This window comes from Gasterosteus aculeatus, chromosome 5 (genome assembly GCF_964276395.1).
Source record: "Gasterosteus aculeatus chromosome 5, fGasAcu3.hap1.1, whole genome shotgun sequence".
NCBI lineage: Eukaryota > Metazoa > Chordata > Actinopteri > Perciformes > Gasterosteidae > Gasterosteus > Gasterosteus aculeatus.
In genome coordinates, this window is record NC_135692.1 from 9072063 (window position 1) to 9099552 (window position 27490).

Consider the following 27490-nt stretch of genomic DNA (forward strand, 5'->3'; position numbering starts at 1 on the left):
CTCAATTAGGTGGAATCCTTTCAAAACATTATTTATTTCAGATCCGTCGCTCATCGAAACGACTTTCACCAAACGGACACTCCACAAAATGCTTTACGTTAGTCATCCAGCCGGCAGGCAGTCGGTGGAAAGTGAAATTAACTTCTGTGTGAACCTGCGAGAGAGGATTTAAATGTGGCCTCGTAAACTGACCTGCTGCCTGGAGTTGTGTCTCTGACTCTGAATGCACGGTTTCCCTTTATGGGTTTTTGTCTAAATTTCTAATTATGGCGATGTGTCTTTAAAGTCAAGCATGCGTTGTATAATTCTTTATATGTCCCCATAACCAGTTGTAAAATGATTTTTGTCTATATGGAAGAGAGAGGTAAACCGGGAAAGTAATTGTTGCCTCTGGTTTTGTCATAGAGAGCAAATAATGCTTCACTCTGCAGCAAATTGCAAACAGAATATCAGCGGCAGCTCCTCCTGAATTTGGTTTTCATTGGCTTTAGTGTAAGACAATGTTTATTTAAAACAAAAAATAGAAAATAAACTTCATAATTTAATTGAAGAAACTTTCCTCCACAATGGAGAAACCAAAGGTTGTTCCCATAACGTGTGCAGGTCCGTATTCCACGTTCTAGTCTACATTTCTAACACATGCTGTCGTATTTAAACCCATTTGGTTGAGTCTTGTTGGTGCGGAATAACATCTGTTGAGTGTTCGAAAACTTCTTTGAATGAGCTTCTTAAAACGAGCTCATCACCAGTGTAGCCGTCAAAGTTCAGGGCGTGGTGCAAACTTCTCCCTCCACATTTCAGGTCTTGATGTGAAGCTGACGGATCCTCGCAGCACAGCGGCGGTAAGGAGGATCAAATCTAGCTGTATTCCCCCTCAAACTGCTAATAGCACATTCACCGAGGCAGTGATTTAAAAGGCAGTAAATATCTACCGTAATGACCGAGCACCGGCCGCGGCAATTTATCAGGATCCCAACCTTTCCTCATTAAACACCCTTCGTCGGCGCAGAGAGAGAGACATCTGCGACCTTAGCAGGAGCTCCTCCTCTCGCTGCCGACAGCCAGAGGTCAAAGGCAGCCGGAGGCGGCGCCCCCCCCCCCCCCCCCCCCCCCCCCTGTGCTGCAGGCCAAGACGTGCACGTCAACCGGGGAAACAGTGCAGTTGGATGCCGTTGGTCCCGCCACATATCAAATGAAGCAACGTTAGATTCCGTCCTGCTTCGTCATTTGCGTCGCGACACCTGGTTACTGATTCTAAGCTCGTCACATATATGCCGTTTACAGCAATTAAGTTTGGTAAAATTACAACTTTTACCCCTTTTACCCCCAAGTAGGTTATTTAGGTCTGTTTGTGGTTGTGTTTCTCCTATATGTCAGTCTGGCAAAACCACTGGACCTAATGACGGTATGAAGGCTCCTTATGACTTTGTGCTCAAAGGAACTCTCGCAGACTTTTTTCTTCTCTGGATTACAAATGGTTCCTCTACTGATGTGCACGCCTACGGAAATACAATTGGATTTATGCATGACCAGTGTATAGAAATGACAAACTGAAGCGTGCGCTGACCACACCAGTCAGTTTATGTTCCTGCAGGAACAGAGCTAGTTAGCTAATCCTGCGCGGCTAACATGGCTAATGCAGCTAAGATGGCTAATGCAGCTAATGTGGCTAACGCAGCGAACGTGGCTAATGCAGCGAACATGGCTAACCGGGCTAACGCAGCTAACACAGCTACTTTTGGTTTGTTGTCGGCAGGATTACTTAAAAACACAATTTTCATTAAACTTGTTTTAATGTTGGATGAAACTATACAATTTAGAGTGTATTTTTGTGTTTGGCGAGGTTTGCAATGTTAAGTTGCCCCGCTGGTTCTCTGGTCGTTTTAGTTTCGGATAAGCAAGATAGTTAAGAAATGTAAAAGCTGAGTTACTCTTAAACAACCCAACTACAGCAGGTGGAGAAATGTGAGGCCTGCCATGCCAATAACGTGTTATAAAGCTATTGTACTGCTCAGGGAACCGACAACTGATACCTGACAACTAATCAATTATTTAATTGAAGCATCAAGGAAAGAAATAACTGGATCCAGCTTTTGAAATCTGACAAATTGCTGCTTTTGTCAGCGCTACGCTGCTGTAAATTTGTATGGATTTTGAAGTGTTCTGTTCTTGAACAAAAGAATACATTTGAAGGAAATCTTTGGCTCTAAGAAATTTTGTATTTCTTGTCCTTTAAATGATGAATCTTTACTTTTTAGTGTTCAAAAGGACGCGTAAACAAAAAGCAAGTGCTGGAGAAACTAGGTAAGGGAATTCGGATGGAGGTGGTTCGAGTCCGCTTTCTCCTTCTTCTGTGGTCCCTCTGTGAGCAATTGTCAAGGATTAAAAATGGACAGAAACGGAGACCTCGCTGTTAATCGCACTGCCTGCAGTCAGACCAGCTTTTTGTTTTCTCCATCTTAGGCAGTCGCAGGAAAAATCACGATAACATTTCCACTTCCGTTTGGCTATTTTTTGCTCCGTGCGTTTCACTTCTCCGCTCTGCGTTGTAACCACAGTGGTGTGTCAGACTGAAGGTAGGAGATGACGCTTCTTCTTTTTCCCCGACTCTTTTCCGCAAGCTTTTATTTTTATTTATTTATATTTCTTTTCAAACGAAGCCCACCCACTCAGTGCTGCGACACAGCTTTTCTCAGCATCGGATGGCAGTGTGGGAGTCAGGGCACATGACTCTCTCTCTCTCTCTCTCGCTCCCTCCCTCCCAGTCGGTTATACACACATACACGTTCTCCATTTCTCCATACTTCCTCCATCATAACACCTCCACCCGTCCAGGACACTGCTGAGTTGTGGTGCTGTCAGCCGGAGCGTGACGCATTCAGCTGCTCACATATGCGTCACCTCGTTGGCCCGGAGCCACCACCGTGCTGTTTGCTGTCCTCCACGTATACCTCGCTGGCCAGGGTCATGGGCTCTGGGCCTTTCAGGAGGTGGGGGGTGTAAAAAGGGTTATTCTGAGCCAAGGAAACACTGGTCTTTTTTGGCAAAGTACACCACCATTCATTCAGGTGTGTCTTGAAGATATATCAGTAAAACACCTGAGAGATGCTTGTGTCATAGCCCAGCCAACACTGCTTTTAAGGGTCAATACCAATATTGGTGTCTAATATGTTGGACTATATATATATATATATATATACTCTATTGTACAACCTCGCAATGTAGACACCTTTTTCTAGATTACTAGAAATCTTCGTGATTGTTTTGCTGCTGCGTACTAATACTTATCAGCTAAAACTGGTGCAAGTTTATCTGCAATCTTCAAAGGAAATATCGGCCTATATGAAATATATATTCACTATAAGCACTTTGTTGTACATGTTCATGGTGTTTACCCCTCCAGATAACACAGTGCATGCATAAACAACAAAGACAAGGAACAAAAAAGGTGTTTCATTTTTATTATAGAAATAATTGTGCAAATATATATTTTTTAAAGTTTTATGTACAATACATCAAACATCCTCACAAAACATGATCTATTTCATATTATTTTAAAACATGTGTTAGCCAAAGAGATTCACCTCAGGAGTTGTTTTCTGGGTTTGTAAATCTGATATTAACATGCCAGGAATAAACAGTTATGGCAACTTAGAATAAGAATAAAGATTTTCTCTCACGTATTTTGAAACTAAAGTTGAATATTCAATTGTGCTCATCCATTAATCGGCTAAAATTAAACGTTGTGCTTGTTTTTCTTTTTATTGTAGTTTATGTTAAGATTATAAAGCCAAACATGGATGCAAGATATCTTACAAAGTCTTAAAAAGAAGTAATTGTAAATTTCTCTCTTAATCTGCATGTCTTTTCTTTTCAACACCAATCTTGTATTTAGAGGCAAAACATTGACATAATTTAAATGAGCCACTGTGAGCCCATCGGTCCAGAACCAGTGTGTAATCTAGGTCATATTACAGCACGCTATGACGCGAGGTCAGAATAAAGCAACAGCAACCGCGGTGGTACGAGCTAAGAAAAGATCTGCATCAGGATTTGTCATAGCTGGATAAGCAACAGTTATGTAAGAACGGGACAAATGGAGATACCCCTGTAGTGCTTCGGGCATGACTGGGATATTCCTTCTTTTATCTGTATCCCGCGGTCGCTTGGCAAATTAGAGGATGCCGCTGATTGAGTTTTTGCTCTCGGGCCTGTAAACCGATGCTGAGGAAGAAAAAAAATAAAACAACCTAGTGTGTGCTGGCTCCGCTTGGATTCATACTGAGGACTCAATAGCAACAGATAAGCATGGCTTTGAATCCCATACGCGGATGTGCTCTGAAATGTAGTTATTAAAACGTTCTAGCAACAGACCAGAAATGAATATGATTATGGTGCATTATTGTTGCATTTGCTGCTGAAGTTGTAGTAGCAGTAAAGTCAATCCCATCTAGTCCTATTAATCCCTGTCCTGTCTGTGTTATTCTTAATTTACACTGAGCAGTCTTTTGCCGTTGAGCAAGTGCCATATAGAAAACTCACTCCTAATTAACAGTCTCGAGTGTACGGGAACATCTGTCCAAACAAGCCCAGTTTTTGATGCTTTTATTTCATTTTTCTTTCAGTACATTACCAAACTATTCCGCAGGCAGTAGGCACTAGAAGCCTTCACAAGTGTCTGCTGCCCACTCAGTACATCGGTTCCTTTTGCTCTCGCGCTGGCCGACTGAGTTTCTTTTGCTTTTTAAAAGCGTAGGATACCCCGATTTAAATCAAACGCTGACACGAGCGTTGTCCTAAACGCCGGTAGCGGCTTGTGTAACCGGCGGCTCTGCTGCTCACCGTCCCTCCCTCCCTCCCTCGGTACACCAGCGTGATGTTCTCCCCTCAGACCCTCCACCGGGACCGCTGGAGCGTGAGGGTTTTGATCCAGAGGTTTCTTCCCAAAGCAGCACGACATTTTTGTGCTTGAATTAGAATTTTTAAATATTTTAACTCAAAATGTGGTTTATCGTTGGGTAGATCAAAACTACACCTTAACAGTTCCGATAAAGCAGCGGATTTAAAAAAATTTGCCCTGTTAAACTTTAACAGTTTCACATTTGATGATGAATATTATAATATTCTAATAAATTATAATATGTATTATGAGTAAGTAATAAGTAGAACCCAATGAATGCCTTTTGTAAAACAAGGGGCTTTAATGGAAAAGTATAACTGTGTTGGGCTGCTGGTGCATTGTCATTGTTCTATAGCGATAATGTTTGCAGTGTTTACATCACCACCTTTTAACTGTGATTGACAAAACGAAAGCTTTGTTCAACTTCATGGACCCAAATCAGAAAACATGACCAAGCACAAATGGAACCAAAATTGAATTTATTATGAATGAAACTGAGCCATTTGAAATGAAAGTGATAGTTAATATATTTTTTTAGAAAATACAAATAGTGCAGCCAAACAGTTATAAGAATTGTTGTTACCCTGATCTCCGTATAATCCTGGTGTGTGTGTGTGTGTGTGTGTGTGTGTGTGTGTGTGTGTGTGTGTGCGCGTGCGCATTATATACAGTACTAATGTGTGGGCACCTCAGTTTGGATAGAAGTGCTTCCTTATTGTTTTACATTAGCAGGATGTCAGAACCCGCCACTTCCTGTGGTGGACCAGGGCTCTCTGTGCACCGGAGGAGAGAAAGCACTCGACCAAGCTCTTTTCCTAGAAGACCGTGTGTGTGTGTGTGTGTGTGTGTGTGTGTGTGTGCGTGTGCACTTTTGTGTCAGCATCCACTGAGGCGGATGCTAATGAAGATGTACCTCTAACTGTACAACCGAACAGATGTCTGTGCTCCCGTGCGGCTCGCCGTGGTTCTGTGAGTCATTAAGATGCTCCACTTTGTTGGGGATCTGATTAAATGAGAAACAGAAATGAATGTCAGCGTGCAGCAGCGCCGTGTTTGTCTGGGACCAAACTCGAGCGCACCCAGCGTTCCTCCTTCGAGGATTAATTACTTGTATGGCTGCTAAGAAAAAGTTTACTTTAGATAACAACAAAAAGTGCAAAAGAGGGTGTTCACCGTTCTGATTTTTCATTTAAAGTCTGATGTATTTTGGTTTCTGATGGTTGGGTGGACCAAACAAATACTTTAAAATACTTCACCTCGTGCTTGCAATGACAATTTATTTCTCTGTTTTTGGTCAATTTTTTCTCAAAGATAATTTAGTTTCTCCAATTTGTGGTTAGATCGTAGCGTTACACACACACAAACATCCCGCTGAAAGCCACAGTCGTATCCTAGCAGCCGATCTCTTGTGACGCACACCTCTGATTCACTCCTTGGCATTTACTGTTTCCCAACTTTTCGCTTCAAACTTTTCTTTTTAAAACAATCTCTATTTTAGTGAATTGCCAATGACCGTCCATCCGCTCACACACGACAGCTCCATGTGATTTATGGCACGCACGCTCCTTTTTTCATTTGCTTGCGGGCTACGTTGCTGAATAAATGTCAGCATGTTTTATTACCCTACGTCGCTCACGATCCCTCTGTTTCTAAATCAGATTTATAGGGATTTTTTAATGTTTACCGTTGAACCGTGAAAGACAACGTATAAAAGGAATTGAGGATAATTCAAGAAAAGTGTGCACTTATTTAAAAAACGGTTCATTAATCACACCGGATGGAGACATTCAATTATTGTTCCGTCACACAAAAAGTTATGCAAAACTTTTTGCATAACTTTGCAAAAAAGAAAGTGCAATAAAATAGAACAAAGTCCTTGAAGATTCCCACTTTATATCTCCGCTGCAACGGCATTTTAATGGATGATGAGGGAATGTTGCTGTGACATTGAGAGCACACTTTAATTGGGGTTTCTTCAGTCGCTTCCTGGTAAGAAAACTTGGGGTTGACAACAAGTTGGCAACATTAAGCCCCGGAGGAGGCAATCAGCAGAGGTAAGAAATAAGGTACCTGAAGCACACTGATGTCACCGAGTGAACACGTGGAGCCAAAGGATGTAATTCAGGGACGTATCTGAAGCACATGGGCATCTTTTTCCCTTTTCTTTTTTTTTTCCCGTGGGATACCGCAGGTAGAAGACACGCATCGATTGCACTTCCTGGTGCGAGCCTATTGCTTCCTTTTCCGTGTGACGTGATCGATCAGACTCCGAAAAAGAACCGAATCTGTTACAAATTGTCATTTGTTCCACATGCTCTCCTCTCGATTTGTTTATTGCGAGTTTCTTTATTTTCCGCACCCTAACCCCCAAAGATGATTTCACTTCCTGCACCAAAGAGCTAAATTCATAGTCATCCCCCTCATGGGGAAGGGAATGGTGATTTGAGAGCGGAGGTCACACGGAGCGGCCCGAGCAGGTTCATCGTAGTCTGTGTGAGCGGTAATGAGAGTCCTCCGCCGTGCTCCGTGGGATCACGATCAGATGTCACGCCAACTTAATCCCGTAATGACTCTCTGTCCTTTTGACATCCGCACGTTACAGCCTACAGAGTAGCAGCATCATTATTTCTCCTGGTTCAGGAGACGGCCTTTTTAGCCTCAGGGGGAGCAAAGCTTTCGTTTCACAGGCGAACGGGACGCGGCCAACAGATTGTCCGTTTCCGACTTTGGATCTGATGCCAACGAGCTTCCCGCGTTGTCGTCGGATTTTCTCCGAGCAACTAGAACGACGTCCACACTGTTTGTCGGACAGAAAACATGTCCTCCCCTTTCATGTTCCCTGCTGAAAGGCCATTGATCTGTGCGGCAGGTAATTGTGGCGCGACAACTGGCAACAAGAGAGCAATCTGCACAGAAGAAGAGAAGCTTTCTGTGCAGAGGGAAGCGAGTTGGAAAGATGTGTTTATCAGGCCTAAAAATAAATGTCACTGGAGGGAAGAGATGAGAACTGGTAGAGACACATTGATGCTTTACATTGATCATTTTACAAATGAATGCAGATTGACAGTTTAACGTAGTCTTGCCATCTGGTGGCTTCAATATAAACGAACCGGAATAAAAGTGGTTTCCTTTCCGGTCTTTCTCCCCGTTAACACCAAAGCTACTTGCCATGTGAAATAATGCATCACGTGTCACAAGCAGAAGTGCTGCACATCTGTGTGCCTACTACACGTCCTCTGTTCACTTACATTATTAACGCCTCAAACCGCGACATTTCCAGCTCGTGAACTCGTCCCGACGAGAAGCGCGTTGCTCCCACGCGTCACCTGATGCGCTGGGCGAGCGCAGCGATCGTGCACGGACCCGCGACCGAATATCACTGAGCATCACAGTCCTCGTGCGGCACGGGCACGCGCGTGTCGTTGTCACGGCTCAGCGCGCAGGTGTCACTTGTGCACTCGTCGTCGTTTGCAGACGCCGCGGTGATTTTCCCCACGTTGGTTTCACCCGATGACACGGCCCGTCAGGCGGATGAGACTTTAGGTGGTGTTTGTTGGTGCTCAACAGTCAAGATCTGTGCTTTTTAAATCCTTGTTTGTCCTTGTTACAGTTTGTGAGTGGCGTGTCATTCAAGGTGTTTGGATTCATGGATTTGTTTCGCGAGAATTGAAAAGGCTTTTTATTCAAAGCATCTTACATTACATTTTGAACCCATGGCTTTTTACATTTTTGCCCGGGGAGCAATTGGGGGTTCGGTGTCTTGCTCAGGGACATGGGGCAGCCGGGACTCCAACCACCAACCTTGTGGTTCCCAGCCTCCCTGCTCCACGACGCCCCGATATGTGGCCCTTCTGCCATCTCAGGTTGGCCCGGTTCTGACACAATAATGCCCCAGCGCTCTTTATATGCGTCCACCGAGGAGCTTCATCTGTCCTCGCACACACACACACACGGTGTGAATCCGCGATCCGGGAGATAAAATTTTTTATTTGTTTGGGTTTTGTGGTCGGCGATTGGAACACAACGGGATGAAACGCCCCCGCGCTTTTATACCTAGCACCGCACATCTCTGATCGCTCCTCGCACAGAAGATCCGCTGGCCTGGACTAGTTTTCATACATCAGCTTTTATTAATAGCTCGCTTTAATCCAGCGGGACGTATTTATTCTCAGCATAAATCATCTGTCTCCTCCCCCGCTGGCCTGTCGTGCTTTGTAGTCGATCCATCAGCACTCGAACAGGATTATGAAACAGTCCGGCCTGCAACTCTGCCGCCCCCCCCATCTCCGCTCCGTCCACCGTGGCTAATTCTGCCTGCCTGCTCCCTGGGGCGTAATTGATCCTCTTATCATTAACCGTATGCGGATCTATCCAGGGGAGGGAAACGCCCACTGGGCGGCCGTACCCGCTCATCGAACCGTAGATCCCCGCGAGGTCGGCGGCGACGGCGACGGCTCAAACGCACAGGACTCTCGTCACGCAGCAGCGGCTCCGACGTAAAGCCGCTGACTGTTACCGGACGGAGGCTGTCCGGTCGAGGCATGGGGAGGCGGAGGACGTGGAGCCTGGCGCCGCGGTCCCCCTTCGCCACCGTAAGGGGCCACCTGGGCCCCCGGAGGAAGGGCGCGGACGGTCTGTGCATGGGCAGCTTGCTGGGGGTCCTGAGGGCCCGCACCTGGCTGATCGGAGACGAGGAGGAGGTGGCCTCGCTGCTGGCCTCCTCGCCGCCCTACCGCCGAGCTCACTCCCTGTCTTTCTCTCTCTGCTCCCCCACTGTAGATGGCGGGAACGAGGACTATGCGGACCCTCGCTCGCCCAGTCTAGACCCCCACCTGAGCCACGGTGGACAAGGTAAGCAAACACGCACACACACACGCACACAAAGAAGAGAGGGGTTACCATGCTGATCTGCAGTGTGCTGGGAAACAGTGTGCACGATTTTTCCCACCTTCACCTGCTCATTTCCCAGAACACCTCTGTGGGCGACCTCTTTTCGGGAACCCTTCAAGAGCCCCCCCCCCCCTGTTCCCAGAGTTGTATTTTATTTGTCTTTATAGCTGAGAACGGCTGCTGGAAACATTTTCAGGGGAGACCTGTGTGAATGAAATGTAATTCGAGTCGCTGCGAGGGGAGAGAATCGGTACACAGCGCTAGTTAATCAACGAGGGGAATGTCGGCGTGTGTCAGGAACGTTTAGGGCAACTGTAACTAGTTTTTCCCTTCCTAAATGTTTCGAGCCGAACACCTTGTAGGTGTTTCTGTTTTATTTGATTTAAACATCTCTCTCCTCACACCCTGGAATGAAACACCATCAATCAGCGCTTCTGTTTCTGGATTTCTCTGAATCAGGAAATTTTCCTAAATATTTTATTTTTAAAGATAAATATACAGAAACAGATTTTCAACATTTTTCTTGCTTAAATTGGAAAGAAATCTATTTAAACGATTTAACAGGATTTTTTTACAAATTGAGTTACTGGAGTCTGCTAACTTCAGAATATTCCTGAAGGTCATGCACCGAAAAGTGCTTGATTAAGCCACCAAGGGCGTCACTTTAAGGTGGTTATTTCTGCCCGAGATGTGACCAATTTCTTTAGCTACGTGGGGAATCATTTATTCATGGCAATATAATTGTGTAATCAGAATCAGAGCGATAATTGCTCCCAGAATACCAAGTCCGCCCTTGGTATTCACACCGGGCCCTGCATACACGAGGAGCATTTCCATGCTGCTCCGGCGGTTGTTTTTGCTTTTGCAGTGACATTCCCCACTGGATGGGTGGACGGACTCCTGCACTTCTGGAGAGAGACGTGTGTGTTTATTTCTTATTTCTAAACTATATCTGCATTGCAACAACCGCGGTGACCCCCCCCCGTCCCAACCGTCACACAGGGTTCCTCTGCGGCGGATTAGTGTCTGATAACGGCCTCGTGTTTCACGCTGGTTGCTGCCGCTTGACCGGTTGGTTTTCCGCGGCTCTGTCTGCAGGGACGCGAGCCAGAGCGGAATCACAAAATGGATGTTGTGTTTACAGCCGACTGGGTTTTGTGCTCTGGGGAGTCTAGAGAGCTATTTCTTCTTTTTTTTTTTTTGTAAGTAAAACGCTCCGTCACGATCACAACTGTGCTCGTTTTTTTTTTTAGCTTTGTCGAGACACGTACAGTCCTAATCATATTCACATTGTGGGCCGTTGTGTTACTTTGGGGCTATCGGAGGTCAGGCGGGCTGCAGTTTATTAAAGTGTAAACGCCTCGTGCTGCCTTCGGGGGCTGTGCTCCCTTCTGGGTCAAGCCAATCTCGTCGCACTCGATACGGGCGCTGTGATCCCGACAGAGTGCTCGCACGTGTCTGTCGTGCACTTTTGACAGGAGGTGGACCAATAGGAACGGCGGTAGAATCCAATTTCATCCACAACAGCACCTCTTGTGCTAAATTGATCAGCTGACGGAGGGAAAATTGTATTAGTTTTGATGATCGATAAGTTGTTTGTCAATTGCTTCAGCTCAGCGTCATCTGAACATGTGCTGCCTTTCTCTGTTGAATATATTGTAAATGAAAGGCGAGACACTACAGGCAAAAACATTTTTTTCATGCACTTTTTTGGGGCTATTTTGCAACAGCCAGGAATCTCTAATGCACTTACATTTACCAAACCTTCCAGTTTCATTACCATTTATATTCTGATGGTTTTTAAAGAGGGTTTGTTTGTTCATTTATTATTGTGTGTGCTGGTTATTTCATGAATGTTAGCAGTATTATCGGTTTAATGGAGTGATACGAAGACTTGATTGACTTGATATTTCTACAAAATGAAATAAGCGATAAGACTGTGGCTGAAAGTGGCTGATTTGCACATTCAATTATGCCTATTTATATTAAATATAATATATATATATATATATATATATATATATATATATATATATATATATATATTATATTTACCTTTAGTCTCTCTCAAACTCTCCAACTGTAAAACTAGGAAATACAAACACAGCCTTAGGAAATGGAAAGTGTCTCAGCATTCTATATATCTGTTTTGAGATATCTTCAGCAAGGCACTTAATAATGGAAAGAACCATTATTACCAAAAAATGTATCGTCAAGAATGTGCCAGAGGACTTTTGAGTCCTTATATATTGTTTTATTTTTTTATTCCTTTATTTAAGTACCTTTGTCATTACATTCAGGTGAATGTCATTCATATGAGGCTGAAAGGATGTCCACTCCCTAATTCACAGACTTAGAATATTATATAAGAACTATTACATCGCCGACATTATACATCATCTCCTTGCATTCTTTGCAGCAACAGGCTCCACAGGTTATTATAAGCCTATCTGTTAGCAGCTCATTAGATTCAGTTGAAAGCAAAGAAAAGCATCTCATCCCGTGTCTTTCTTCCCCTCCTCCCACCCTGCAGGCGGCAGCATAGACAGCGACTGTGCCTTTGAAGGAGACTACGCCGTGCCCGCGCTCTCCATGACCGAGGGCATGCAGCACATTCGCATCATGGAGGGCGTGTCGCGCTCGCTGCCCTCCTCCCCGCTGCTCACACACCAGACCATCAGTGTCAGGCTGCAGCCCGTGAAGAAGCTCACAGGTAAACCCGCCTGCCGACACAGAGGCCCCTCCTTCCCCCCATAGACTAGTAGTGCTAAATCAGCCTTCCTTAGACCCTTCGCCGTGGCACGCAGAGAATCCCACAGACATCAAAGCAGACTGATGGTCGTCAATGGTAACAACCCCCCCCCCCCCCCCCCCGTCCCCCGGGCCTTCGTCAAAACTCTGGCCATTACAAAAATATGGAAATATGGGAATTGCAAAGTCGTGACGGGCCCTCGGCGTCCCAGGGAATGCGGAGGAGATCTCCTGCTCCCCCCCTTCCGTCTCCACCCATTAACTGCGTTATGAGTCTGTGTCCTGTTCCCTCTGCGTTTAGTATAGAAGATGAGGGGGTTTTTGCGTTCTGGCACAAGGGGAGGCGCGGACGTCCGAGGCTCGCCGCCGCGCTGGTTTTTCAAAATGAGAAAATGAAATATTGGCATTGCAGCTTTCACCCAATATCAGCGCGGCGCCCACAAGGAGGGAGAGTGGGAGTGAAGGACTTGATTTCAGGAGACACCACTAGGGCGCACTAGCCTCTCAGCTACTTTAGATCATTAACCTTCTCTGAATGCAGGGAGGCGCTGTGGGGGTGGAGGGGGGTTCTTTTTTTTTTACATCACACAGAATGATTTATGCTCTCTCCCAGGTCATCTCAAGAGTGGGGGTTTTAAAGAGGAAACACTGACTAATCGTCTTTCTCTTCTACCTGGGTAAAATGTAGGGGATGCTCTTTGGAGGAGCATCAAGTCCATCTTATCGCGTTCTTTCTCTCTGCTCACTGAGGAGACACGTTTGCTCGGTCTGTTTTTTTCTTTAACTTGGCATTGCAGTCTGATTTAATGTGAACACTTTCATCTGCGTGGATCAAAGTGATTTCTTTTTTACAATGTCAGCGTGTAAATGAGTATAAATATCTACATATCTACATAAATATCTACATATATATATATATATATATATATATATCTACATATAAATATCTACATGAATATATGTGTGCGTGTTACTTGTGTGAGAGCTGCTGGCTGTGAAGGCCGCTTTGATGTGTTCATTTTTGAAAATCGGGATAGTCCATCTTTTTTTTAAATATCTTGTGTGTCTCAGCTGATTATTTTACTATTGCGTAATTTGCCCTCTTTCTTTCCCATCTTCAGTTATACTCCATGTTCTCCATGGTTTCATATCCAACCCAACTAGGGTACACTACAGAGAACCCTGTTATACATCCATGGTTTCATATCCAACCCAACTAGGGTACACTACAGAGAACCCTGTTATACATCCATGGTTTCATATCCAACCAACTAGGGTACACTACAGAGAACCCTGTTATACATGCATGGTTTCATATCTAACCCAACTAGGGTACACTACAGAGAACCCTGTTATACATGCATGGTTTCATATCTAACCCAACTAGGGTACACTACAGAGAACCCTGTTATACATCCATGGTTTCATATCCAACCAACTAGGGTACACTACAGAGAACCCTGTTATACATCCATGGTTTCATATCCAACCAACTAGGGTACACTACAGAGAACCCTGTTATACATCCATGGTTTCATATCCAACCAACTAGGGTACACTACAGAGAACCCTGTTATACATGCATGGTTTCATATCTAACCCAACTAGGGTACACTACAGAGAACCCTGTTACACATGCATGGTTTCATAAACGGTTTGTGTTACAAATCATCCTCAGAGAACCCTTTTCTTATAAAAATGGGTTTATAATGAGCAAAGGTTTCTGGGTGAACCCACAGCTCTATAGGAAGAACTCAGTGTTTCTGTGATTGTGGCCTCTCGGGACTGAAATTTGTCCATCACAAAAAGCGAAAAATGTCGTTCTTCACAAGTCTTTTCACAACTTGCATGAAAGTCCTGAAAGACGTGTTTCCTCTCAAGTGGAACTGGGTCCCAACCACCCTGGCTTTCTCACCCTTTAATTAATTCAACTCAGCGCCACCTCTTGCGCAGCCTGACAGGACTGTGTGTGTGCGAGGGAGCTTGTGCGCTTACGTCAGAGGGCAGAACCCTCTTCCGTGCCAGAGGTGGGAGAGACAGACGTGGCAGATAGTTGAGCACAAAAGAGAGCAAACAGCGGCGGGTCCAAAGCCTGCAGCTCTTTGATCCACTTCCCCCTCCCATCACCCCCCGCCAGTGGCCTCCACCACCCAGCAGCCCCTCTTTGGCCCTCCTGTGGCCGAGCGGTGGTGTTGGCGAGGGCTTTGGTTATCTGACGGAATGGAAACTCCATGAAAGCTCTGACCTTTTTAGAGAGCCATTGCTTTCTGATTGAATCCCCTCCGCCTGCATGAAGACTCTCGAGGGGTCAACGTGTAAAACCGGCGGGCGAGGAAGGCAGCCGCCGCACGCCGAAGTGTGTAGTTTAACCAAGTGATACCGACCGCTGGTTGGATAAAAATATACTGTCTGAGAACACTTGATATGTCTTGATATGAGTAAAGATACTATACAGTTAAAAGATACACTTTGTTATTAAAGAATACAGTGTGGTAGTTTATAGATGACACTCAGGTCGTAACAATACATTTTGTTCTAATTCAAATTATTTAAAAATCACCCAAGATACCCAACAAAATAAATGACCTATGACCAGCATAAAATATCCTCGAGGTATTTCATGCTGCTTTCTCTTTCTCCTCCACTACATCTCACAGATGTAAGCGGTGTTCATGTCAGAGGTATAGTTACTTTCCAAATTAAGATTCTTCAAACAAATCATGTAATCGGATTATAATAATGTACTACTTTGGAGAAGAGATTTTACATAATAACAAATTTTCAGTGGAACTGGAAGATGTTTCCTGATATAACAATGTTCCCCTGCTGTGCGCGGCATGAAAACATTTATTCTCACCAGTGTTTCAGAAATCCGACATCGTGGTGCATTTTTCCAATAACCCATGTGGCGTGTTTACATTCTCTATATTTAGTCAGCAGTTTATAAGACCACGATGATGATCACTGATTGCTCCTTTGTTCTTTAATAAACACCTCACTCAAGCGTCGGGCTCGTCAGAGACCTCGGCCCAGAAGATTGATCGGGCCCCGCTCCACTCTGAAACATTTAAACGGTATTATTTCAACATCTTTCCACAGGTTACGCCGCTTTCCGCTAATTAATGGCGGCAATCAATACGATTATTCACTCCCCATGGACTGCCGCATGAAGGTGGTAAATTGCATTTGGCCTTAAAACCCAGAGAATCTGCTTGATTTAATTGTACCAGCTATTTTTTTTTCTCCCACTCTTGCTGCACTTATCACAGTATGTAATAAAGTATGATAAGTATATCTGAAATCTATTGTCTCTCCTACAGTAGTGGTTGAGCGGCATGTGAATGATTTTTACTGCGCTGGAGTGAATTAACATCTAAATGGACGTATGACGTGTGTATGAAAATGCAGAATTAACAAGTCTCTGTGTGCAGACCTGCTTAGTCAGCTTTTACAGCTCATTGCGTGGGTGTTCCCAGAGAATCCTCATTAAAGACGGTAACTCGTGATGAATGCTGCGTTTCCTGGGCTTTGCTCATTGTTTCGGTGGTATTATGTGTCCAACTGGATCTGAGAGGATCACTTGTTGGGGTATTGCATGAAACTTTTTAATTGTGTCAAAAAATATTTTGGGATCAAAAGTGGCATCTGTGAAATGGAGCATATGATTACATCAAGTAGTGGGTGAGGCAAAATGCAAAGAAAAAGGCCATAAAAAGTCAAATGTTCCTTCTCATCACGGGAGTCCGTTTCCTATGATGTCTGATGATGTAGACGTAAAAGCTACACTTGATAAGGAATGAATGCAATGTAATAACAGGTGAGGCGACTGCAGCTCTGGTGGTTGCTGGTGGGAAACAACCACTAGACCACAATGCTAGTTTCCTCTATTCTGCCAACACAAAATAAATCAAGGTCTGATTCTTTTTTTGGTGTTTTTTGACGGTAGGTTCCTATTACATCCCAAACCGTCATGGAATTACAGAGTCTATTTTTATTTTTCTGAATACTTTAACTGATGCAGATGTATTGTCAGTATTAGCATATGTATTACTTGATTATTATTATATATTTTGATGCATCAAACTTGACAAAATGCCTTAAATGCCTTTTGTGTATATATTTCTCACAATAAATGATTCATTTGTAAAATCTTTAAGGCTGACTAAATTGCTTGTAGGGTTAAACTTCAACGCACAAACTCCCTAAAGTCTCTGCATCATGTAAACAAAGAAATGCCTCCGCCTGTATGTTTCATAAGAGCATATGAGTGGATTCCCAACGTGAAACATGGTATTTTCCTTGTAGTCCTTCATGACGCCTCGTCCTCTCTGTGTGTTATTGAGAGGAGGGCTGACATTTGGGGCACCTCTGCCCCCCCCCTCCCCCCTCTCCTCGCCTCGATGGCCAGCTCTACGTTTTATGCGGCACCTGGTAATCCTTCTCCTTTTTAAATGAACACCGGCATTTGGGGCCTCTCGATCTCCCACGCCTCCGCCTCGTTCTTCAAATTATTGTCATTATTGCGTCGCCTCAACCGTCCCCGGCCACCGCGGACCCTCCAAATAATTGGTTCCACAGAAAGGAATTGTGACGTTCTCTGCTCTGCTGTCGCAGGTGAAAAGTAAAGAGCGGAAGGTTAAGTGAAGAAAGGAGTAATTGAAATGGCTGTTTGACGCCCGCAGGAGAACCAGCTGGATTAAGAGCTGTGACAGAACCTCTTTTCATCGTGGTGTCATATCGCGGCATATCTACCTTTTCTTCATTCAGTGCCAACATCAGTTTGATTTTGGTCCACTCTTTAATTTTCTCCATATCAGATATAATTAGCAAAACGTTTTGAATCGAATAACTCAGTAGGGATTTTTCCCCGGTGATGGTGCTTTCGCAAAAGAGTTACACGGGGAGATTTTAGCTAATTATCACTAATGTGGATATAATGGTTAAGTGGGTAAAAGCAAATCCAGGGTATTACATCACTTTACTGTAACACCTTTTAAAATCAGAAAATAAAGTCACTTATTACGATATTGAAACGAAAAGACAAGATCATATCACTATATCAAAATAATATTGATATTATGTCTAGATGTTTTATCAGGACAGTAAATATTAAGCAATTTATTGTTCCTTTCCTTTTTTATATAGAATTATGTCACCATAGACTTTTGTTAGAGGTTTGTCATTTAGAAAATAAAAATGTCTGTAAACGGAATCCCTGGTTATCCAGAAGATGACCTGTTACTGTGGCCCATCTTTCAGGATTTTTTATTTTTGGTAACGTGCTGCCAACACTGGTTGGACAAGTCACCCTGGGGAAATAAGTGTGGAAGAGATTAATAACAGACACTTAAAAAACATCAGCGGGCCGACGGATATGAACCCCCAACGAGAGCAGAGACGCTACACAATAAACTCTCGGCCCTTGTGGGCTTTGAACCACTTAAACCGCACTAAAACATGGCTGCAGCTGTGCAGACAGAGTTTGAAGGGTAAAACAAGGACACGCGTGGAAGCTTGAGCCCAAGAGGGAAAAACGGAGTAACCCTCTTTCCCACGGAATTGTACCTCTCGTCTTTTTCCTCTCCTCTTATGATCCGACGTGTCCCCGGAGCTCCGTCCGCGTGCCGTGTCCCTTTAATAACACCCTCCCTCCCTCTCCTTTTTTTTTTTTCATGCCATTTTCTTTCCTCCCTCCATAACCCACCCTTTTCCTCCCCCTCCTTTTCCTCCGCGGTTGCCATGACAACAGCAGCACTGCACCATTCATTTGTTGGAGAACCTGGGCTCCTGTTCCGGCAGTGAGAGTGCGCGGCTCTCACGCCTGTAACACGCCAAGCGCTAATGCGGAGGGGCAAAGCTCCCGCTGCTGTTTGTCATTGTGAATATTTTCATTTCTTTTTTTGTTGCCATTTTTTTTTCTTTTTGTTGCTGCCGAACAGGTTTTGGTCACCTGTCTGCCTTCCGGTGCCACCTCCACCGTAAAAGGTGTCACCTCCCTGTGTCTCCCGCTGACACAGTGACTCCCTTCCTTTCCTCCTTCCCTTTTCCACCTCCCTCCCCTTCCTCTCTCCTCCGCCTCCTTGCTCCTCCCGTCACTGCCACATCTCGCCTTGGCTCCGTATCACTTACTGCGACTGCACTGAGCGGGCAGCATCAGCGCTGAAACCTGTGGAGATTTCCCTCCGACAGCAAGCGACGGATCGAGAGAGCGCCGCTTCTTCCACGTTTATCCTCTCCCGCCGGGCTGCAGGTGTTTGGTTTCTCTTTCATGTATTTTTTTGCTTATTTTTGATTAACCGGTGGTCGCTCGGGGAGGAACGACCGCCTGAGTCTCTGGAGGGTGAGCGGGGGGGGGGGGGGGGGAGCTGGTGCCCTACTCCGGTCTTCAGGAATGCGAGATCTGGTTTGAGAATGGTGAGCGCCGCCACACCCTCTTGTTTGCTTATTTCTTTCTTCCACCCATGCCGCCAAAACTGTGTGCTTCCCCCCCCCCTTTCCGACCCCCACACCAGACCCCCGCCACCTTTTGCCTCGAACCCAGGGCCGGGCCGCCGGTCGGAATGACGCCTGTGCAGGAAAGTCATTTCTCCCCGTGATGCTTTTGTCGAAAGGGGCCGCGCTCTAATGACAACGTAGGCTCGAGGACCCGTGAATCAACCAGAGTGCGATAAGTGTTTTTTTTCCCGTGGCAAGCTGCTCCGTTACATGCGTCAGCGTGGGTGAGCATTCAATTGTCTTTGAGTGTGTGTGTGCGTGTGTGTGTGTGTGTTGGACTCTGCGTGTCTAAGCACAAGCTGTGGGCGGCTAATGATGCTTGTACTTGTTGTTGTGTGTCTCACTTTCCCTTCCAGAGCAAAGCGTCATCGCATGTAGCAAAACTGCTGCGTACATGGGTGGAAGTTGGTGGGGGATAGTTCCCCTCTCCCCCCTTGCCCCCCCCCCCCCCCCCCCCCCCATCCAGTGGGCAGCAGCAGCTTGTTGTTGTGTACCAGTAGAAGTGGTTCCTCCTTCCAGTTGCAGTTGCTGCAGGCCGCCCGCCCGCCCCCCCGCCTCGTCCCAGGGGGCGGTGGGGTGAGGGGGGGGGGGGGGGGGGGTAGCAGCTAGCTGGTGTGCAAACGGAACAAATTGTCTCAATAACAATGTCTGCCAGGAAAAACAAGCACCTCTTCTGTAGCTGCTGTTGCCGGTCTCAGGTGAATGGTTTCCACCCGCAGCCAGTTTTCACACCACTTGGCGTCGGCGGCGGGAGAGCGCTCTGATGAGCTCTGTCAGCTGTCATTCAGCGTGCAACAGGCAGCCGATGACTCTGACAGCTTGCGTTTCCGGGCGAATGAATGGCCATGTTGAGAGTGTTCAAGGTGGGAAGATTCAGATCCCTCGCAAGGTTATTTGAATATGATGGAGGTCTCATCCGCGATGATGAGCAGCAGCCCTTTATGGTTATGAAATCAGGATTTCTGTGTTATTTCTTCCCATCTATCAGAAGACTCGTTGCCTGACAAGGACTTTAGTAGTCAAAGAAACTTCAAAAGGAGCAATTCAACTCGCCGAGAAGATTGTAGGTACTTCAAGTCTTGTTTAACACAGTCATAGAGCTTGTTAGAGACGAAATACGCTGCACATTCTAAAAATACAGAGTGTAAATGTGTACCACAATATAGCTCAATGGATGTGGCAGTTTGTGTGTTATTCTCACCTCAGTGTGTCTTCTAGCTGTTTCTCAGTATCTGTCTGCTCATGTATTCTCAAGGAAAGTCAGTTACACCCGACCCTCGGGTTGCCAGGCCTCTCAGCATCCAAATTAAGCCCCCCCCCCCCCCCCCCCACACACACTTTGCAGTGGATCAGAGTGATATTGATTCATACAATTGGTCAATTTCCCTCCCTCGCCACCTCTTGAGCGCGTGTTAGACAAACGGCTGGCGAGCCTCAGACCAGTTATGAAACCACCAAAAACCCAAAAGCCAACCGAGAGGTTTTGGGCACACAGCGGCACACGCTGTATGAAGTGTAGCTGTTCCAGAAGCGGTTGCAGCCACTCGTGATGTGTCATGATGTCATGTGTGGCTACTTCAGCAGGCTAAACATCAAACTATGCTTGAAAATTCATAAAAGTTGAAAGAAAATGCTTAAAATTAGCATTTTGTTGATGGAACCAGTGCGGCGCGAACCACCGGGGCTCCGAATGCAAGTCTTCCCTGCAGCACTCTGTTGCCTGGGTCACCTGATTGCCGTGCAATCAGGTGACCCAGCATCTCTCGCCCTCCGTGATTGTCGCCTACTTCTACTGCATGTTCTTCGTAGGCCACTTCTCCAATGTGAAGAAGTTGGATGAGTCATCGAGAGAGCCAGTCTTGCCAACTCTGTAAGAACTCCCCTTGATCTAAAGTCTTCCATTACGATGAGAGACGACGCAGTTAGTTCCGCCATTAGCGAAACGCAGTCATCCTGTCGTGTTCTTGATCCCTCTCTGAACATGCTCTTTGAAGTTGTAGTATACTCCAGGTAACGACCTGTAATTAGAAATCTTCCCCCCTAAGCTGTCTGAACAGCCGCCACATGCCCTCTGCTAAAGAAACGCACCCGGCCAGTGGCGACCTGAAGTACAAGCCCATCTGTAATCGCTCTTTCTCTGCTCAAATTTGGCAGAAATTCCATTTCTAAATGACGCCTTTCTTTTCATCAATAAAATGTAAATGTTTATACCTTTCATACTGTAAATCAGCCCATGAGATTGAAAGCTTTTCAAAATCAGACCCTAAGTTTAATCAGAATGTTTATTCATTCTCCTTGTTTAAACCCTCCTCGGTCACCTTTCTCTCAAATATATGGGAGCTTATTATGAAGCCATGTTAATCAGCTCCAAGGTCAGTATTCTTTTTAAATAAATGGCTTTTGTAACGTAATCCTTTAACTGATACATAATTTTGTTTTGTTTCATTTTTTGTTTTTGTTGTAAGTAAATTACCTTATGTTTTAATCTAAATACCAAACAGTTTTATTCAAACTTAAATCAGTTTATTTTATTCATACATAAAACTGATTAAGACCCGTGTTAGGCCTTCTAGACTTTTGGCCTGATTTGCATACAATAATCTTGTTTTGTTGATATACATTTTTTAAGTGCTATTTAATAAATTAAGTAATATCAGTACAGTAACTGAGAATCATGTTGGATGCTCACAAAGAGGCTCTCCTGAGGAATAGCAATTGAACTTGAAACATGGCGTTCCTCAAGGATCCGTTCTTAGTCCTTTTGTTTTCTTTATACACAATCCCACTTGGTAACCTGATTATACAGAATTAAAACTGATTTGAATCGTGATTCCTTATTTTAAGAAGCAAAGCTAAATACTTTTTCTTTTAGCTAAAATTTGAACAGATAGTTAAAGAAGACATCACATTCCCCAACTGCTTATGCTGCATCAAAGGCTAATATCAAATATTAAGTCACTGAAGTCCTTCGCTGTCTTCTTTCTTAGAGATATGCAGATTTACACCGATTTTTTTCATGCTGCCGTTAGTGAAATACGTTACCTCCTCGTTCTAAGAATAGCAAAATTGCTCTGTATTTATTTACTTTTATTCACCCATCATTGTTCCTTTGCGTTTTTTATTCTGTCTCCTGCGGTTGTTAATCTTAAATTCCCTGTGTTTAATGCAATTAAATAAACCTGTGGTCAGTGGTTTTATTCAGACAAAAAAAAACATTGATATTGATTCATTTATTTTGTAAAAGGCAACAACCTTTTCATGAGAGCCACTTTACAAAAGACCTAAAAAAAACCTAAATATTTCTCGCTTAGTGTGCTTAATACTTTTTTGTTCCATCTGTATATTTAGCAGTACCTTCTGGGAAAAAAAAAAACGGTGGAGTGAAACAGAGAAACCCGCAGTGTGCTATAAATAGCGATAATAATGATTTGCTTACAAAACAGAGCAGTGGGTTACATATATACCACCTTACTGCTTTCTGCGAATGCTGCTGGCGGAGAGCTGAGCAGACAGTTCTCTGTGACATGTGCACACACACACACACACAGGCATGAAGTGTGTTGTTGTGCGCGTATGTGTGTCTGTGCGTACCCAAACCCTCACAGGCCGCTGCACAATGACACCGGCATCAGCATTGCCATTCACCTCGTCCGTTTAACTTATTTGTCATTTTGTCCGCGTGCATTCAGTCTCCTGTCTGCGGGATTACACGGGGGCAACAATTGATTACAGCTCGTGTCGAATTTTCCTCGATGGCCCTTCAAATTGTGTGCAGCCGGGCAGGTTATAAATATCCCCAGTGAAAGCTGAACTCCAGCTGGAACAAAGGTCAAGGCAGCCTTGCTATTAATAGGCCTCTGTGACAATTACGCTAATCTCGCTTTCCTGCGGTGGTATTATATATGACTGTATAGCTGATATCTCTTTAGCTTCAGGAGCGCGAGCCTCCGGTGACTTCCGCTGCGACATGTGAAGAGTTTATGATATTGAAATTTCCCCCCCTTACAATAGTGCTTTAGGAAAATCAATAAGGCTATAGAGAGTGACGTGGATATAAATATCATAATGGGCTAATCAGTGGCTTTGATGTACGAGTGTTTATTTAATCAATCAATCAATCTACAGGTAATAAATGCCGTCCCGCCGTTGTTGACTTCCACGTTTATGCTTTGTCGTTTTTACCAAAGACTCAATTTCGATTCTCACAGTAGAGGCGTTTTAGGATAAAGTCAGTGGCAGACTCGCATATTCTGTTGGATGGTGATTTCTAGGATGGAAGCTTGGCGGCGTTACAAATCGTCTCGTTGCATTCCTGGCTCTCGTTTGTTGTTTTGTTTAGAAGAACCAAGAGAATTGCCAAGTGGGCAAGAAAGTTTTCATCCATAACGTTGCACAATAGCGCGACATCAGACACATGTCAGACGATGTTCCTTTTTTTTAAATCACGTTGAGACAGCAACAAAAAAAAAAAAACGACACTCAAGAATATACAAGGAGATTCGTAACCGGCATTGAGTAATAAAAGTCACACTTGTGTGTCACCGCTGAAGGAGAGAAACAATAAGAAAGTTGACTGCAGCTCTCGCTGTGAACAATCGCCGCCGTCCTTCAGATGCTGAGTCACGGAGTCCTCCAGAGCAGACGGCTGCACAGGAAAGCCTGCAGTGAGCACACAACAGGGATTCAGACCAGAGATGGAAGGATGAGAATAAATCAGTTGTCCCGAGTGTTCAAATTGGAAGAAAAAAATTTATTGATTTCCCTGTTTGAGGAATAGTTATAAATAATAATTAAGCCTTCACTTCATTAGCAGTTTAATTACTGTCATGAAGAGCTAAGAACAATTAAAGTACACACAAATAGAAGCGATTGCATTCAGTTCATCCAATAGCAATATAGAAATCTTATAGAAAAACCTTTGCTGTTGAGAAGGACTGTTTGGTTCCTCAGCGCTGTGGGCCCAGATTAGAGAAAAGCATCTTCATGTTTGGAGTTTGGTCTTAACTGATAAAAGACTTACCAACTATTTCCCTGTGTACAGTCATTTTCTCAATCTTTTAAAAGCCAATCACATTCCACATTGCTGCTTTTGTCCCGAGGCCGTAACGCTGCACACAGATTCATGTTTTGTCAAACAAAAAAAAATCCAAGGGGATGTTTTGACACTCATGGATAAAGCGTGCAGAATGCCTTCAACAAAATCTCCCACTGCACACATTCATTTGCTCATTTGTTGATGTGGCTTTTGTTACTGATTTAATCCAGGCCCGCGCGAGGTTACGCCAAACGTTGAATTAACTGCGTTTCGGGCTTTGCAGAGCTCTGCTGACCAGGGTTCTGAGAAATTAGGCCCCTCCCTCCACCCTCTTAAAATTCTGCCTGTGCCTCACCTTGCTCTGCTGATCCTCCCAAGGTTGTAATGATAGATACGTGTGTGTGTGTGTGCGTGTTGATGCGGCAGACACACACACACACACGCGCACGTAGAGCACATAAAAGAGGAAGAGGCAGTCTGGCTAATGGACTTGCACTTGCTGCCTCTGCTCGGAAGCTGTGACTGAACAGCACAGCAACATCTGGTCGGCGTTGTTCTGTTCAACAAGTCAATGGGACGAACGCTCAGAGTCACCCGTGAACAAAGATCTCTAAATCCAAACCCGCGAGAGCCCGATCGCCCCGTGCACACTGGGAACAGGCCCCTGGTGAAATAACAGCACATGTGAGGATCCACATTAATTATCATTAATTACCACACCTGTGGTTTGATTTACTGTGGCGTGCATTCCAAATCACACACTTCTGCTGTTTGATTTTAGTACATAATGCAGCTGTCCTTACGAGGTGCATACTTCTTACTGGGACATACTACTTCCTGTTCATTGTTCGGAATAGCCAGAAAAGCTTGCTGACTCGCTCCCCACAGAGAAATGCCACCTGTAAAAAGAGAACTTCCTGGTATTGTCTGCATACTGCATTTGATATACTATGTACTACAACGCACTCAATCTTTTCTCTGGCACACTGTGTAGTGTGGGGATTGGAATGCACAAATTAGCTTTTTGTTCTTTATATATTATTCTCCCGTGGCAATCTGGCATTACCCACAATGCAACTGGACCCCCGACAGTTTGGTTGCAGATAATGTATCAATACGTTAATGTGTGTGTGTGTGATGTTGCTTAGGTAATGCAGAACACAATATTGATTAAGACATCCTTAAAAACACAATATCACCTCCACAAGCATTTGCAGAGACGCAGCCACAACACGGCGGATGAGCATCGGTCGCTGCAGTTTTCGTGTTTTGAGTTATTTAAGTGGAAGTGAAGAGCGAGCGTGTACAGAGACTACATGTTTACATGCAAGCAAGCGTGTTGGGACCTAGAAGATTTAGGTGTTTGTGTTAACCCACCCGTCACACCACCACCACCTTGGAAAAAGGTGGACAAGACCGGTCCTTCCCCTGTGCTCTGCTGTTGCCATAGTGACCAGGGCCGCATGCGTTGTTCCTGTGAAGCTGCGCTGGGGTTGCAGACAGCTGGGGGTTGTACGTCCTCACCCACATTATTTTTCTTCATGCGTTTGTCGATGCGTGCGCGTGCGGGCGCCCAAAGTCGTATGCGACTGAGACAGTAGGACAGACTTGGAAATGTCTCCTTTCCAGTTGCTCCTCGTTCACTCGCGCGGCAGGAGGAGGGACACCGCATTGCTCACTAGAGTCGCTGATTCGTATTCAGATCTTATCCGTTATTTCTAGAAATCCAAGGTTGTGTCCATTGGGGCTGTGGTGTTGAAAAGGAGCGCTCCTCTTTCATATGCACAACATCCTGCACACATGGACTTGATTTCCCCAAAGGCTGTGTGTACACGCTGACAATCTCGGGAGTAGAGATCAGCTTCCTCTTATAAAATGTTCAAAACTGTCCAATGTCACACACCTCTCTCTCTGCACACACACCCCCTTCCCCCTCCCTCCCCCGTTCTCACCCTAATCTCGCATGTACACTCGCATACATGCCACATGCATATTCATATTCACACCCTCGCATCCAGAGCATGTTACAAATAACTATTTCACGGCCACGTGCATCTGCACACACACACACACACACACAGACTAAGAGATATTTATTCATAAGCTCATTAGAGGAGTGGATTTGCCTGCTGCCATCCATCACAGTGTCAACCCTCCTCAGCCTGGCACACACTGACAACGGGACTGCAGGAGAAGAGCCGCTGGGATTTACTCTCCTGGAGCCGCCGCTATGGAGGGGGATTTACTCCAATAGGCCGAGTCTCACTTCGCTATTTTATAGAGGTAAGATCAGGAAGACAAAAAAAAAAGATAGAAAGGAAGAAGGAAGGATATTCTGCTGGGAAACTATTTGAGTCACTTTGCCTAGTCGTTGTTGAATGATGCCCGCTGACTCTATAAAAGGATTTAAAATGTAAAAACCGTTTAGGTCAATGCTGTAATTCTTCTTGGATGGTCTTGCCGTCACGTGACAGCTCGGCGCGTCACGGCAGGAGTCCGTGAGAAGCCGCTGCGTGCTGCCGGCGAGCTGGTCACCGCAGGTGGTCCGGCAGCACCGTGTGTCTGAAAGGGAGGATTGTTACTCTGGGCTGGTGAGAAGGAATGCGTTTCCCTGCGAGCTAACGATGACCGCTCTCCCAGAGAAGAGCAAAGCAACAGCCTAGAGAGACATTCTTGAAAATATCTCAGAAGGATTTTCTTTTTTTTTTTTAAGTATCTTAGTGATTCTGTGGCCCCTGCATTTTTCTTTTACATCGTTACGAACTTTTTACTCGTCTATTGAAGGTCTGAACAGAACGTCTTCTTTTTTATGAACATTGTCTCCTGTGTTCAAATGACAGGCACTAACCTTGAAACAAAGGGTGATGCTTCGGAAGTCAAAAAGGGAAAGAAACTAAGTAAAAAGTCACATGGCAAGCAAAATGGACTGCGCCCAAAATATATAACGGGTCATTCGAGTGACGGCGGTTGATGCAGGAGAGAATAGCCCGTGTCCCGTCTTCCCGCTGGCTGTCCGCTGTAGTTTCTCACTGTGGCATCTGTGCTGGCTCACTTCCTGGATGGGTTCAACTACCGAGGGTCCTCTCCGGGCCCCGCGGCAACGCAGGGTTAACACTGCGGGCGAACCCGTCGAATTTAAACGCGTAATCACGGCTCTGAAGGAGTCGCTTTGATTTTCGCTGCCAAGCATATTTAGTTTTTGTTCGTTTGGCCGTGTGTTTGTTAGTGAGCAGAGGATCTCGGATCCTGACAACAGATTATAGTGAAGTGGTGGAAAGTTAAACCGAGGGACCCTGAACAAGTGCTTAGTCTGGCTAAAGTTTTGGATCGACGAGCAGGAATGTCTATATAATGTAAATAAAAGTAGAGCTTCTCTAAAATAGATTTTATTTTGAACCTGGAACCTTTGTCTCATTAGT

General features: G+C 44.9%; 1 protein-coding gene across 11 annotated transcripts in view; it reads left to right on the forward strand.

Moving 5' to 3' along the window:
* Positions 1 to 27490, forward strand: part of tanc2b (tetratricopeptide repeat, ankyrin repeat and coiled-coil containing 2b) — a 106103-nt gene that overhangs the window by 39991 nt on the left and 38622 nt on the right. For 5 of the 11 annotated variants that reach the window (XM_078103168.1, XM_078103171.1, XM_078103172.1 and 2 more), the window contains 2 exons: positions 9680 to 9751; positions 12324 to 12503. In XM_078103168.1, the coding sequence (XP_077959294.1) occupies positions 9680 to 9751; positions 12324 to 12503 (252 nt within the window). Of the gene's footprint in view, positions 1 to 9679; positions 9752 to 12323; positions 12504 to 18338; positions 18956 to 24249; positions 26355 to 27490 lie in introns of those variants that run through there. The other 6 variants (XM_078103166.1, XM_078103167.1, XM_078103169.1 and 3 more) reach the window with 4 other exon arrangements.